Source organism: Sebastes umbrosus, chromosome 1, assembly GCF_015220745.1.
Source record: "Sebastes umbrosus isolate fSebUmb1 chromosome 1, fSebUmb1.pri, whole genome shotgun sequence".
In the NCBI taxonomy this organism is placed as follows: Eukaryota; Metazoa; Chordata; class Actinopteri; order Perciformes; family Sebastidae; genus Sebastes; species Sebastes umbrosus.
This window is the reverse complement of record NC_051269.1, coordinates 17,954,007-17,969,502: the sequence shown is the minus strand read 5'-3', so window position 1 is coordinate 17,969,502 and position 15,496 is coordinate 17,954,007. Positions and strand designations below refer to the sequence as shown.

General features: G+C 38.6%; 1 protein-coding gene across 2 annotated transcripts in view; it reads left to right on the top strand.

Moving 5' to 3' along the window:
* LOC119490306 (metabotropic glutamate receptor 4-like) overlaps positions 1–15,496 on the top strand; it is a 197,236-nt gene that overhangs the window by 137,787 nt on the left and 43,953 nt on the right. For both annotated transcript variants that reach the window (XM_037773623.1, XM_037773616.1), the window contains exons 4-6: positions 10,238–10,373; positions 10,567–10,721; positions 11,608–11,748. In XM_037773623.1, the coding sequence (XP_037629551.1) occupies positions 10,238–10,373; positions 10,567–10,721; positions 11,608–11,748 (432 nt within the window). The remainder of the gene's footprint in view (positions 1–10,237; positions 10,374–10,566; positions 10,722–11,607; positions 11,749–15,496) is intronic.

The following is a 15,496-nucleotide window of genomic DNA, read 5'->3' as shown; positions in this document are numbered from 1 at the left end:
GGAAATATTTTATTATTATTTTATTTTGACATCTCACCGCAGCTGCAAATCAATAAAATTACACATTGGCCTGTAAAAAAAAGAAATGTGCAGTATGTAAAATCAGACAGTAGTGAAATGTTAAAATATTTTTTGATTTCAGAGAATAAGAATCACCTATAATAAACTAAAATAAAATAAGCTACATAGAAAAATCACACTTTTTTCCATCTGAGTAAATGCAATAGTAGTGAGGATGTAAAAAAAAAAGTAAATGTAAAGAAAAAAGAAAGGTCTATCCAGGTATATTAAAGGTGACGTATTATGAAAAACTCACTTTTTCAGTGCACATAAATTTGGTTATCTGGAGTGTCTAAGAACTCAAACTCACAAACTGTGAAATAAGACAACCCAGTCAGTTTTTTTGTGGGCTGACTAGATCAGAAAACATGTGATTCAACAAGCCATTCAGATTTGGATCCCCTTCCTATGTCACATGCAGGCTCATTAGAATATATCACCCACAGCTTGAGAACTACCTTTGTAAAGGTGCATCATATTTTTCTCACAAGCCAATCGGAGCAGACTGGGCTTTTTCAGGAGGGGGGCTTAAAGAGACAGGCGCTAAAACGGGGAGTTTCAGACAGAGGGTGAATACAGGTATATTCATACAGACAGTATGAGAACGATAATGTATTTTTTTAACATTAAAGCATGTAAACATGTTCTAGTAGAAACCCAAAATACAAGTATGAACCTGGAAATGAGCATGATATGTCCCCTTAAATTAGTCCCCTTAAAACATTCTTGGTTCTGTGCCTGGATCCACAGTTTCACCAAAAAAATAATCCTTGTTCCTTGGTCTTTGGCTAAAGTCTCCACCAAGTCACATTTAAATCTGTTGGTAAGTTTTGGAGATAGCCTGCCTGCCAACAAACAAACAAGGCTGAAAACACAAACTCCCTGGCAGAGATAAAAATGACTAAATCTAATATTGATTTTTAGTTCTCACTTATTTTTCCTTGGTGGTGTTTTTCAAAGTAGCTGTTGCACTCTGACATGGACCATATCACGGAAATATCTGTGGGACCGCCAAGTAAAGATAGCCCATGTGTGTGTGGTATTGTTTTAGATGTTACCAAATGTTTGAGTATACCGATTAGAAACCTAATAGGCAGACATATATTATTTTAAAGCACAGTATTCACTTTTTTTTATTTCTCAAAATGTAGTCTCTAAGTATCATTGTATTTTTGTCCTCTGTTATCATTTTACAGTATATGCCTCACTTCATTGACTATAATAAAACAGATTATTGTGATTTATGCATGACTGGTATTGAACTGGTATATGTGCTCTCACTTGATTTAACACAATATTTCAAGCTGAAGTCTGAGATCAACTAACTTTTACACGCTCCGAAAGCACAAAAATGAAACAGCCCTTGAAAGTCAGAAGCATCGAGAGCTTTGAAAAAAAACAAAAAACAAAGAAGAAGTCATGGTGCGTTCCAACTGGTTAATTATCTACTTGAGTGGCTCCTCATACTAAACACACAAAAAGACATGTGTGGCAAACAAATAACAGGGGAAAGATGTACAATTAGGAAAGTCAGTGGAGCAGAGACACAACAAATTGTGTTTTCACACTTAATACTATTGTATTTCTTTGGTTTAATTGAACATGAACTGAGCATGGACACAGCATAACAGATTAATGTCTACAACCAGCCACGCTGATGCGGCTTGCGGTGGAAAATATGTCTTGGTAATGTATTTTGAAAAACAAATGGCATCGTTGGATGGGAATTTATTTTCTGGCACGTCAGACCCACATAGGCAGTTAAAGTTACACAGTATACACTTGGCAAGAGAATGGGGAATGATTTGCAAGACGAGGTTATTTCAAATCTCCTCACATATCCACGAAAAACAACCTCCTGACGCAAAGCAAGCCAACAGCAAACCTAGAAGATTCCTCTTTGTATTGTAAATGCAGCAGGAAGGTAAAATCATCACAGGCAAAGTTACTTTAGTTTCCAGCATCAAACGCTTTCTCAGGATCCGGTTTCCCTCTTTGAATAGGTTGTCAGTTCAGTGCTTAAACTCTTCCGTGAACTTTTGTGACTTTTCTGCAGTTCACATTTCATTTGTAAAACCACAGTACAGCTGTTGAGAACATTATAATGGTGAATAGTTCACAAATGTAATTTTAAACGTCATGTTACTTCTGTTCATATAAGACCTACGTATCATATTCCTTTCTGACAGATGTCCTCATTAATACAGCAATAACTGATCATTATGGGTGATTTAGTGCTATCAGTATTCAGCAAGAGGACATCTGTGTCTTCTTGTTTTTTTTCCAGTGAATAACTTTACTCCCTGACAAAGAGGTCTTTACATAATGCATTCAAATTAGAGCGCAGAACAGGAACACTGTAGTTTTCAGTGGAATTAAAAAACAGTCCTTTTTTGTAGGACTGCTGCAAGGTTAGCAAGCTCACTGCTGTTTTTACAAGTCCTGAATTAAGCAGGAAATTGCAGTATGTTCTGCCTTGAAATATTACATGAAAGCCATGAAATGGGCTGTCGGTAAATTAAAAATACAGGCAAAATGAAGGAAGTGAAACTAAAGTTCATGTTTAAATAGAAAGCCTCTGTCAGCTCATTTGGAGTTCAGCATCCTTCAAATTTAATCCCGGATTTACAAGGAGCTGATGCGGTATACTGTACATTACATACAAGATATAATTCAAATGTTCCTCATAAACACAAATATGACCGTTCATTAATCCTTACATGCAAGCATCCCTAAATATGTTGTTGTGTGAGATTGTGTCATGTGTAAAGTCTGTGTCTCACTAGTCTGGTGATTTATTTGAACAAACATGACATACAGAAGATGAGAGAAGTCCTGAATGCGCTGAAACTTAAAGGGACTATTTGGAACTTTTTAAGCGTATAAATGTAGCGGGTCGCCACACATGCGTGCTCGCATATGCGTGTTCGCGTGTGGCCGCTGCCTTTCCTCCTCTGCCTGCCTGCCTTCACTCAGAGAGGACGCGCGTTCTCAGCTCGTTCCACCTCTAGACGTGAACGCGCGCTCACTCCTCACTGCAGAAGAGTTAGTTTAGCTCTGAGAATATCTAGTGAATGTACAGGGGACGTTTTTGCAGAAATAACTGCTGCAGCTCCTCCAGACCAACAGAGGTTTCCCGTGTCTTGTGAAGTGACGGAGCTCCTCAGCTAGTAACGTTATCGTTTCGTTACCGACCTGGTGCCGGTGTCTCCCTGCTCTCTCCGGCTGCGGGCGAAGAGAGCAGGGAGACACGCTGCAGAGCTCCGCTGCATCAGCCTGCGCTGAGGCAGTAAAAGCCAACACTAGGATCAGATCTAAATCATGTTCATAGAGAGACTTTCGTCTGGTCAGCTAACATTACTGCCAAGCAGCTGAAATATAGAGTGATATTGTGGTTTTAGCTGACGTGTGTCGCCTCACTGTTTTTGAGCGATGCTCGTTCAGGTATATTTAGAACGAGCAGGCGCGAGCCCGACGCTGACTTTCGTTGATTTCACGGCCACAGGTGTCGCTGTTAAGAAGCATTTCTGAAAGTTACAAATAGTCCCTTTAAAGCAGAATTAAGTGATGTTTTGAGCCCATTATTACGCATACAGTTGATATGGTGAAGCACACAGTTGTCTATTTGCACATCCAGCAGACAAAGAACAACATTAGGATTTTTTTAGAATAATGTTAATGTTGAATTTTGACTCCTCTTAGCTGTGGTTTGATCTCTACAAACTCCTGAAGGGAAACATGATATATCTGTTAGTTGCTAAATGCTCAACCACATTGTCACTAACTTTGTCTGTCTCTCATTTGGTGCTGAACAGGTAGAGTACAGTGGGTTTGACTCATTACACTTTATCAGGTTCCCTATTAGCATTGGGTTTACATCCAAAATATTACCAAATAGGTGCTTTTGCTTTTTGCTTTGACACTGAATCCTCCGCCCATCGAACTCCCCTTACTCTCGTCACGGGATAAATGATTCCTGCTACTCTGTGCTGCGACTTTGCTGCTGCTGCTGTACAGAGCAGACACTTTAACTTTATAATTGTAGCGTCCGACTAAGTATTAATAACACACTTGGTGTTTTTACAAATTCAAGGTTTTTATTAGGGCTGTCAAAGTTAAAGCGATAATAACGCCTTAACACAAATTTCTTTTAATGCCACTAATTTCTTTAACGCATTAATGCAACTTGCTAGTATTATGTAGTTGTATGTTATGAAACTACAAAAAGGAATTCATTGCTACCAACCATTTCCTACTAGCTTGTCGTGAAAGACGCTAAAAAATGCTGCAAACTTACGCTAAATTTTGGCGAGGAAAAACTGGCATCGCCATTTTCAAAGGTGTCCCTTGACCTCTGACCTCAAGATATGTGAATGGAAATGGGTTTTATGGGTACCCACGAGTCTCCCCTTTACAGAAATGCCCATAAATATATACATACATTTGCATAAAGCAGCATATTTGCCCACTCCCATGTTGATAAGAGTATTAAATACTTGACAAATCTCCTTTTATGGTACATTTTGAACAGATAACAAATGTGATTATTTTGCGATTAATCGCGATTAAAATTTTAATCGAAAAACACATGCTTTAGTTTAAATCGAAAATATTGCCAAATAGGTGCTCTTCCTTTTTGCTTAGACACCAAATCCTTTGTCATCATCATCTTGACACATTCACTTTATAAATGTAGCATCCGACTAAGTATTGATAACACGCTTAGTATTTTGAAAGGCACTTAATTAATCCCCGAGGGGAAATTCAATTTGTTCCCTCTGTTATATACAGGACACACACACACATGCACAAACAGGACCTACTGTATACATGCGTTAATGAGAGAGATGACAGAGCGAGGGGGCTGCCCCTGACAGCTGCCCGAGCAGTCGGTTTGGTGCCTTGCTCAAGGGTACCTCGGCATTGCCCAAGAGGCAAACTGGCATCTGTACTTGGTACATGCGGGGACTTGAACCGGCAACCCTCCGGTTCCTAAGCCAAGTCCCTATGGACTGAGCTACTGCTGCCCCTAATTTTTACAAATTTGAGTTTTTTATTTGATGAACGTGGGCGCTGATACACGAAAATGAACTAACTGAGTTTTTTTCTATAAAATATAAGCAAAACCACAGTGGGGGCAGAGGGCAAGTAATGTGATTGTATATGCCCGAACACCGTGAAACACCAGTAACCCCGACCATTGTGGCACGCTTACTCAACACGTCCTCTCTCTGCGGTTTTAATCTAATCGTCATCTTATTTATTCATGTGGGAAACATGAAAGTGTGCGGCTGTGACATAATCCGATTTTGTGGTTGTGGAATCTGGTGCTCACATAATTCAAACACAAAGATAATGCACTGGTTGTTGATGTCTTGACTTGATTTCACACACAGTGTGTGTGTGTGTGTGTGTGTGTGTGTGTGTGTGTTGTTATCTGGAAGGCATCTAAATATAAATGAAAAGCTGAAGAAGAAAGCTGCTCAGCCATTATGGCAGAGATAGATTACATGACTGCGGCTGTCCTGACACTGCAGCAGCTTGCCTATTTGTCACTATTAGTTTCCATTCATTTTAGTGAACACATTGTTAAGATAACACCAGGACAGTCCTGTACCGTGGCATGTGAGAAACTGCAAAGTGGCGGAGTGGTTTACATGCTTCACACTTATCTAAACCCATCAATTTACGTAAACACCCCAAATGACCGATAATAGAGCCTGTTTGAGTCAACTGGACAAGTGGGTCATCACACACAAATGGCTGAAGTGATGAAATGCTCTCACGACTGTGAATGCGCACACTCCCTGCGGCAGTCTACCATAAACTAAAAGATGATGAGAAGCATCCAGACAGTTAAAGTGTGATTTTTAGGGATACCAAAAATCCCTTCTAGGATCAAACACATGATGCACTTCCTGCTCAAAATCTGTAATAAATGTCCAAAAGGAAATCACCAAAAGTGTCAAAGAAACCTTTCAGAAAACTTAAACAGCCTCAAAGGCTTGTTCCTAACACCCTTGTCAGCGCATGAGACTTGATAGTGCTGCACTAGAAACCATTTATCCATAACCTATTCTTGTTTATTTACAAAGAATCTACAAATCCTCTAACCCAGTTTCACCTCTGAATCACCAACCAAATCTTGTTTGTGTGTCATTGACGGCTGTTTCCCCCAGTTAGAGGAACAATTGACTTATTGAAGCTCTGCAGGTGGGATCCTCCTACATAGCTATATAGCTGCTCCCACAAAAGAATGGAACAGAAAAATGGCCACTAAAGTGGTGACAAGCGTGCATGAAATTGACGCAGCTGTACAGGTTGTTGCAAGTCGACTTACAGAAATATTGTGAAAAACATTACTACCATTTGCTACCACAGCTTTTGTTTCTGCTGAAAATGACGTCCTATACAAAGCAAAATAACTCCCCTTTCTAACAGATACTGGCTAAAATGAACACATCTGACTGAAGGAATGAAGTTAACCAAATGGCACTCCTGTCTATTAAACAGTCTATAAATCCTAATGTGTTTTTTGGCATTTCACTCAGTACATTATCTTTGCACTAAACCTGGTAGGGAATTTTATTCCAAAAGTCGTGGTCACACGTGCTGAAAATGTATCTGCTCTTGGTACTGCAAGCAAAGTGCTTGGTTGCTACTGTTGTGACAAATAAATAAGAGTAAAAGTATTATATTATAAAGTAGGGCCGTCAAAGGTGCGGAGGTTAGCACTGTCGCCTCACAGCAAGAGGGTTCCGTGTTTGAATGCGGCTTGGGGTACCCATGAGTCTCCCCTTTACAGACATGCTCACTTTATGATAATCACATGCCGTTTGGGGCAAGTCATCAAGTCAGCACACTGACACACTGACAGCTGTTGCTGCCTGTTTGGATTGAGTTTGCTATGTTATGATTCGAGCATATTTTTTATGCTAAATGCAGTACCTGTGAGGGTTTCTGGACAATATTTGTCATTGTTTTATGTTGTTAATTGATTTCCAATAATAAATATATACATACATTTGCATAAAGCAGTATATTTATCCACTCTAATGTTGATAAGAGTATTAAATACTTGACAAATCTCCCTTTAAAGTACATTTTGAACAGATAAAACATTATGTGATTAATTTTCAATTAATCGTGATTAACTATGGACAATCATGTGATTAATTGTGATTCCATATTTTAATGGATTGAAAGCCCTATAAAGTATTAAAAGCAGCGGTGCAATGTGTTCCTCTTAGTGTGAGACCAGAGCTAATACAACAGGTCTGCAAATTTATAGTTTAATTTTCAGACCGTGGGATACTAAAAGTATCTTTATTGGAACTGTAGAACTCCTCAAGAGGGGAAGCAAAGACAAAACTAGACAAACCTAAACGTTTGCATGGCTGAAATTGATGGCTTTTTAATCTAGTTTCTTTTCTCTTTGATGCAGTGATGGACATACTAAACAGATACAGCCTAGATAGGGGGTCACGTATTAAAATATTTTGTGTTTAGGTATGATGGTGAGGGATCTTGATATCCTGCTGTCCTGCTTTTATTCAGACTTTGTTTTTTTTTGCCTAATTGAGTCAAAGCTGAGCTTGAGAACAAAGAGACGCTTACAAAATATCTTACATGTGCACTAATCTATGCTGACAAAAAGAGAAAATCTTTACAGAGCCAGAAGATACATTTGGATAGAATGGGTTGGTCTCAGGCAGCATGCGTTGATTTCTTTTGTCATAAACTCTCATTAGCTATTGCAGCCCACCATTATTAAAACTTGTCTTTACATAGCTCTCATTGCAGGGTTGTTGCAGATTTTGTTGGCTGACAAAATGTAAGATCTTTGCATGTGTGAGGACAGGGTCAGAAATTCTGTCTGACCTTCTCAAACTTAACGAGGCTCGGTGACAGCTGTGACTAGACAGTTTCATCCAACACGGGGATTCTGTCTCAGACCTGAAAACTTTTTAGACAGCTAAATCTGGATTTAGCTGTCCCCTCATTGAGCTGGGCACCAGGGTGGAAGACCGCAGAATGACAGGAGTCTATATCACCACAGTTTTGCCTGTCACACACACACACATACTGGACAATAATCTACTTTACAAGTACTGAAATAGCAATGGTAGAAGCCTTTTCGCTGTAGTATTTATCTGTATGAGCTTCATTCATCAGGTTGTTGACACGGCTCCGCTGATAGAGAGGGAGGTCTTACTTTAATTAGCTTGCAGTTAATTGTTCGGTCATTTCATTGGTTGTTTCCTTTGATTGCTTTTTGGAACACTTGTCAGGCTGTAAAGTTAATCTTTCGTGTGACACAGTAAATAAACACAGACTAACAAAGTTTCGCTTCCCTGACACTGGTCTCCAACTTCAACCCTGATACAGGTACAGTATGTATCTATAGGATCTACAGTGTACGGTATGTACAAAGACATGTCTCGGCTGTGTCCCCACTGCCCTGAGAGCTGCAGGATGCTAAGAAACAATCCTTCAGACAAACATGCCACACTGAGGCTCTTTTAATCTCCCTCAAGAAATCCTGTTGGAGAAGCACTGGAAACATTGCTTCGACTGCACAAAACACATCACATCATCCTTTTGTTTGTTTACTTTTCAGTCTGCTTTCACAAGGACTCAAAGTGTTGGTCATATTGTGAGTGTATAGTGGGTCTAAGCTGGGATTCAGACTGAAAGCATTCACAGGATCTCTCTTGCATAAATGTTCTTTTCTCCTGTGTAATACCATGAACAGAGTCATCAAATGCTCCACGCTAGCAACAGTATAACAACATATAACAGTACACTCTAGCATCGCAAGCTACACAGCAGACCTGCCCCTCATATACCTCCCCAAACTTCTGCTCTCATTAACAGGTTTATACAGGAAAATAAATAAAACTTTAGCTCCAAAAATAAAGAAAAAATCATTACATTTAGTTCACACTTAATTTAAAAGTAATTTAGTGTCCCATATTTAGCAAAAACACTAAAAGTAAGTACAGCGAAGAAAATATGTACCTTCCTGGGGAAAATCCAGAACAAAAAGAGGAAGTAAAGTTAGCGGTTCCTGTCAAACACACAACATTATAGGAACATATTATAGGAAAGTGCACAAACTCTATAATATAACATATTTAACCCCATAAAAATACAATGACATCACTTTAGGAACCATGGGAAAAGTAAGAAATGTAACACTAAAGATGCTAATGAGTACCTTTCAAAATAAAAGTCTCAGCTAGATCCACAGCGGAATGAAGAAGAATGAATAATGCCCTGTAGAAATAACAGAGAAACAACATACACAGTACTGCACATTGTTAACACCATTCTCTGTCCCACAAAACTGCTAAACTGCATACTGGCAGGCTGTTATCATTCACTGTTCGTAGCTATACCTACAAATAGTAATTCGTAATTCGTAGGCCTATATATATCCCACGAAATCTTTTCGTATTCAATCCACGTAATAGTTAACCAGGAAGTATAAAGAACGACAAATGCTGCGTAGGGAGGAGGTTGGGTGGATGAGTGGGTCAAAAAACACCACACTTCCACCGAGGAGACCGGTGTCCATATCCCGTGTGAAACCAGAAGTCAACTTTGATTTATTTGTCACGTAACTTCCGTACTTAAGTTATGCTACTTCCATAGTTATTTTAACCCATATTGTAACTATGATCTTTTTTCCTAAACCTTACTAAGTAGTTTTGCTGCCTAAACCTAACCAAGTCAATGTTTTCCTAAACCTAACCAAGTAGTTTCCTGTGAAGACTGAAGTTTATTTTGAAAAACGGTATGCATGCAACGGGCGGATTTATACTGTAGATAAAGAAAAAGTTGTATATTAAGAAACTCTTAAAGAGCTGTTTCTTTTAAAAGCCAATTATCCTCCTGCTGGTCAATACAGCATTTCACCATCTCAGTTTCAGTTCTCTAAGCACTCCCTCGAAAACTGACAAGACAAAGCCCTCGGTTTCATTACCTCAACCATGATTGTTTTTTTTGTACCTAATTACATTTAAATTCAGTTCACACAATATGTAAAGTGACATTTTTGATGTTTAATTCATTGTATATTTCATTTCTGTGATTTTATTTGATACTGTGAAGGTATTTTTCTGCGGTTTCTCTAAATTATCACATTGACATCTATAAACTTCTGTGTGTTTAGGGGGTGTATGCATCTCCCAGTCTGTCAAGATTCCCCGGGAGCCCAAGCAGCTAGAGTTTGACAAGGTCATCCGACGACTCAGAGAAAACCCAAATGCAAGAGTTGTCATACTTTTTGCCAACGAAGACGATATCAGGTAAGGCCTGGTAATAGCTACACAACACTTCTTTGAAGATAAGAGAAACACGACTGCAGCAGCCGTGGGAACACAGCCGTTTCCGTCCAGCTCTAGCAGACCACTGTGTAATAAATTGCAAAGCAAAATCAAAGCGGAGCTGGTCGGGATGCTGACCTTATCCATGTCAACATCTGTTTCCTCACCTTTGCAGGCGGCTACTCCATGCAGCTAAAAAGGCCAACCAGACAGGCCATTTCATCTGGGTGGGTTCGGACAGCTGGGGCTCAAAGATCTCTCCGGTTGTGCACCAGGAGGAGATGGCAGAGGGAGCAGTCACCATCCTGCCCAAGCGGCAGTCCATCAAAGGTACAGAGGAGAGCATTGTGCTTTGTGCAAAAAAACAGATCCCCCTGTATAATAAAACCATGTGCATTATAGAGTGCTACAAGAATGAGTCCTAAAACCCTGAAATGAGTTAGGATTTTAGCACTTCTGGTTCCCTCGTCTGGAAGTCAATGGGTTTTAAGCTTAAGAGAATTCAACATTTTGTTCTGCGACATAAAATGCATCATTAAATACCCGTCTTGTGAACTTTGGAGCCTTAATGTGTCTTAAAGAAAGTGGTTGCTAACAAGTGGTTAAATGAGACGACTAAACATCATCACGCCGACTTGTCCGCCGTTACAGCCTTGTTGAGTATACTAGCGCTCATGCGACCGCGGTGTAGTTAATTTATAGTCTAACGTTAGCTTTTTACTTCGGCCGATTGCATTTACTCTTCCAAAAATAAGAGTGGTGTCCATTTGTGAAGATTATGTTGTGGAAAAAATGTGTAAGTATCATACATTTTTTTTTGCCACAGTGCTTATTTTCTGCAATGATCCAAAATCCAATGGAAAAATCCCATTGGCTTTTTGTTGAGGGAACCAGGGCGATGCTAACTTCCTGGTTGGCCTACAAAAATATGTCATCCCTGCAGCACTCTATTTCAGTGAAATATTCTTTTCATGTGATCACGTATGTGTATCTGTTTGCAGAAGAATTGCAGATTTGTAATTCTTAAACATTAATCATTTGATCATCAAAGGTTTAAAAACTAAAATTCTGCCAATCAAAGTAAATGGAACATATGCAATATTCAATCAATTATACTGTAGGACACATAAGAGCTCCGGCTAACAGACTGTACCAACACTGTTGTTTACACTGACACTCACTGTGCCAATGACAATGAACCCATTGATCTGTCTAGGGTTTGATCGTTACTTCATCAGCCGAACGCTGGAAAACAACAGAAGGAATATCTGGTTTGCTGAGTTCTGGGAGAACAACTTCAGCTGCAAACTCAGCCGTCACGCCTTGAAGAAAGGGTCCGGGCTGAAAAAGTGCACAAGTAAGACACTCTCCTGTTGTGGGAAAAAGCCATTTATCGTTCTTTTTGTTCAAACTTTTAACCAACGTGAAAACATTCCTCTGATGTCTTGAGGGAGGTGACACATTTGGCTCATGGTGTGTTCTGACAGCATTGCCCACCTCTAAAAAAAAGTGGAGCAGCTATACATTCAATATTCAAACTCACAGTTAATCTCACAGCTCATTTCAGAGCTGCACTATATTTCTGCTGAGTCAAGCGTGTTTACCCACATGGCTATAACAAGTGAATGGCTCAGCTGGGCTGCATGGTTAAAGCTTCAGGCTCAATGCCATACGTTATACAGCTGTGGAGAGCACAATCTGTCTTGAGGTGGAAAAACGCTGCACAATTTATTAAGATTTAAGCACCAATTAAGTAGTACGACATACATTTAATAGATGAGGGATAAAATAGTGTTATCTGGGGGCAGGATTCTTCCTTATCTGAAAAGTTAAAACGTATTTTTTAATTAACAGGAACCTACAGAAATTGGTTCCTCTTTGCTGCACTAATATCAGTATGAAAGATGCTTCATCCTAATAACCGCAAAAAAGGCATGAACATGACGATGACAATCATTTGGATGTCTTGATGTGAGACACATGCTTATTAAATGAGTGGCATGATTATATGCATTGTGTATAATTATTCACAGGTTATTGAGGGGGCGGGGGGGGCATTCATACAGTATTGTATAGAATTTGTGCCTTGCTATGTATGCATATTCATAGTCAGAGCAGGTTAAAACAACCGTGTTAGCACAGACAACTTAAAAGAGTACATTTCGTACTTTGTACTGTTTTCACTTTTTACATTTATAAAACAAGCCTCTGGTGCTTGCTGAAAGAAAGTATTGTTGGATATCACTCACAGTTCTAGTACCTAGAAAAATGAGCTAACAGTAACATCTATGACATGCACTAGTTTTATTTATTCTACTGTGCTGGGGCCAGTGCTTGAAGTGGAAAACAATAAGTGCCAGTAGTCCTCTTATTCACATGTTGGCGTGTGTATATCAGCCGCTATCAGCAATCTCTTGCCACTTATTCATATTTATTCATTACTTCTTTAAGCATATTATAATGTGTCAGTCACAATCAGTTGTGATTTTATTGCTATATTATTATATTTCAGATATGTAGGTCTATAATACTCCAATAATATTCCAACTGGAACATTATAGGGTTAAGGTGGTGTGTTTGTATATTTACCCATAGTGTTAATAGTTAAAGTTCTTTCCTGTGTTATTTGTAACCTATAGTTGGGTATCATTCAGTTCCCAGTCAGGATGCTCCTACATATTATGCAGCAGGATAAAGAGATATATTCTTAGTTTCTACAGTGAATAAAAGATACTAGGAGATATTGGGTTTGGGTGTCCTCCCCCAAGGAAATGTGAAGGTTTTTGACTTAAAAGTATACAATTTTACATAATTTTGAATCATTATCATTACTAGTTAAATGATTGTTTTATCATTTGCACATATCGTCTTCGTCTGACCATTTAATTCTTGTTTGCCCTTAAAGAGCAGCTTCAGAAAACTTTAAAATAATGTTTCATTAATTACAATTTGTTCACAAATAATAATGACGAACAGTTCACTAATTATTTTACAAAAAGGACGTGAACATTGTGTTGATAAATTACAGCACCATCGTTCTCACTCCCCCTCACATTGTTTTTATGTTCATACAGCTTATTAGACACACCGCAAAAATGCTGGCGCTGCGCTGGCGCTGCGCTGGCGCTGCGCTGTTGTGAATCTCCCAGAGAACCTGATATGGAGAGGGCAGAAGAGAGTGATGGCAGCTTGTGAGAAGTGCTGGAGCACAAGAAAAAGTCACAAGGGGTAAAATGAAGAAGTGGGGTGGTACTCACCGGTACGCAGTACCAGCCCACTTCAAACACTGGCTGGAGCTGGACTTTTCATTACCAGATACTTCTCCGACACCCCACAATTTAAAACATTTAAGGGGAAATGTTGTGATAGTGGAACAGTTATACAGTTATCAAAACTCTGAGCCAGAAATATCCACTTCAGTAGAACGTCAATGCATCAAACTTTCCAGTTTCATTCCTATCTATATTCTGAAGGTTTGTTCCAGTTTGTTCATGTATCATTCATAGCCTGATTTATAAAACATTTTATTCTTAAAAATATGGCAAAAAAAAGAAAATATGGCTGTTGACATTATTTTCCTATTTATGGAGATATGAAAAGAGATATACAAAATGTCCTTTGTAAAAACCTTTGACTCTAATATATCAACAAAAAGAAACAAGATTTTTTAACCATTTCCAATTTTTGTTCTGGAAATGTATGTAAATTAGTGCATATTAAATAAGATACTGCCTCATTTGTATATGTAAACATCACATTTCAGAAAACTTGTAATACAAAAAATAATTGTCTTAATGTAAATAATCATTTGGGGAAGTTTCATGTAGTTAAAATGTTTACCATATTCACCTATAGAGTCTCCCCTCATGTATGCTCCCAAAAAAGATGTATTAAGTACATTTAGGGCCTTTGACATTAGGTCATATTTAACATGTAAAGATATGCATACATTAGCTGGAAGCATTAAAACCACAAAGTTTCCATTTGTATGTGTTTGGAATTGTTTGTTTTGTGTACATTTCAGAAAATAGTATATGTAGTTCGACACTCAGTTGTCATTGTTTATAAGAAATATTATCCCCCACACACTTTCTAGCTAACACAGTGACTCACTAATGCCTACAGCAAAGAGGATGTAGCTGCTGGTTTATGATGTATTTTACTCACTGTAAATATGCTGATTTACTTCTGAGAATAACCTGAATGTTTGTCAACACACAAGTTTCCTTGCTAATATAAAAATACAACGGAGGAGACACCAGCCACAGATATAAATCAGCGTTATAGCTTATTCAGAGTCCAAAGCCTTTTAACTTCACCCAGCAGTAGATGACATGGATGACAGAACTTTAAGCTTAATAATTGGATTCTTACTTATTTTAAGGAACCATGATTTTTATCTGCAGCCGCTTATGTTTGCTCTCCCAAAATGATGAGACCAACTGAGGACTGAGCACATACCACAATCTGAAGATTCCAGTAATTCTAATGCAAAAATTTGTATTATCAAGTTTGAATTTACTTTTACAAGCAAAAATTCAATTTCAGATTCTATTTAGTTTTCAAATATGGCAGGATCGTATCTTGGAGTATTGTTTTTGAGCCCTATATTATGCACACACACATTTTAAATGAAAGCAAAATGCATTTGAAATCTAAAGATTACTGTACAGCGAGGACAGAGTAATGTGCAACAAATAAGAATAACGAAAAACAGTATTACATTATGTTACATAACATAATCATGCCTTTGCAGCATACACAGGAGTACAACACCCCAGATAGATCAACACATCATCACAGGACACAAGTTGGAAACTCACCCACTCTCATGTTCACACTTATTCTACACAATTTTAAATCTCTTGTCTGACTGAATAATGTGTCGTTAGGCAGAAACCACCCACTCTCCAGGGAATCAAAAGGAATCAAAGTAAGGGCCTTCTTGCTTTGAGGTGACAGTGCTAACCACAGAGCCACCACACTGCCCTGGAGCCAGATGTGTGTATACGCAATCTGCATACGCTACTTTCCACACAGATACTGGTATCTGTAAACATGAATGTGTTGTGACAGTATGTGAACAGTACATCCACAGATGCATC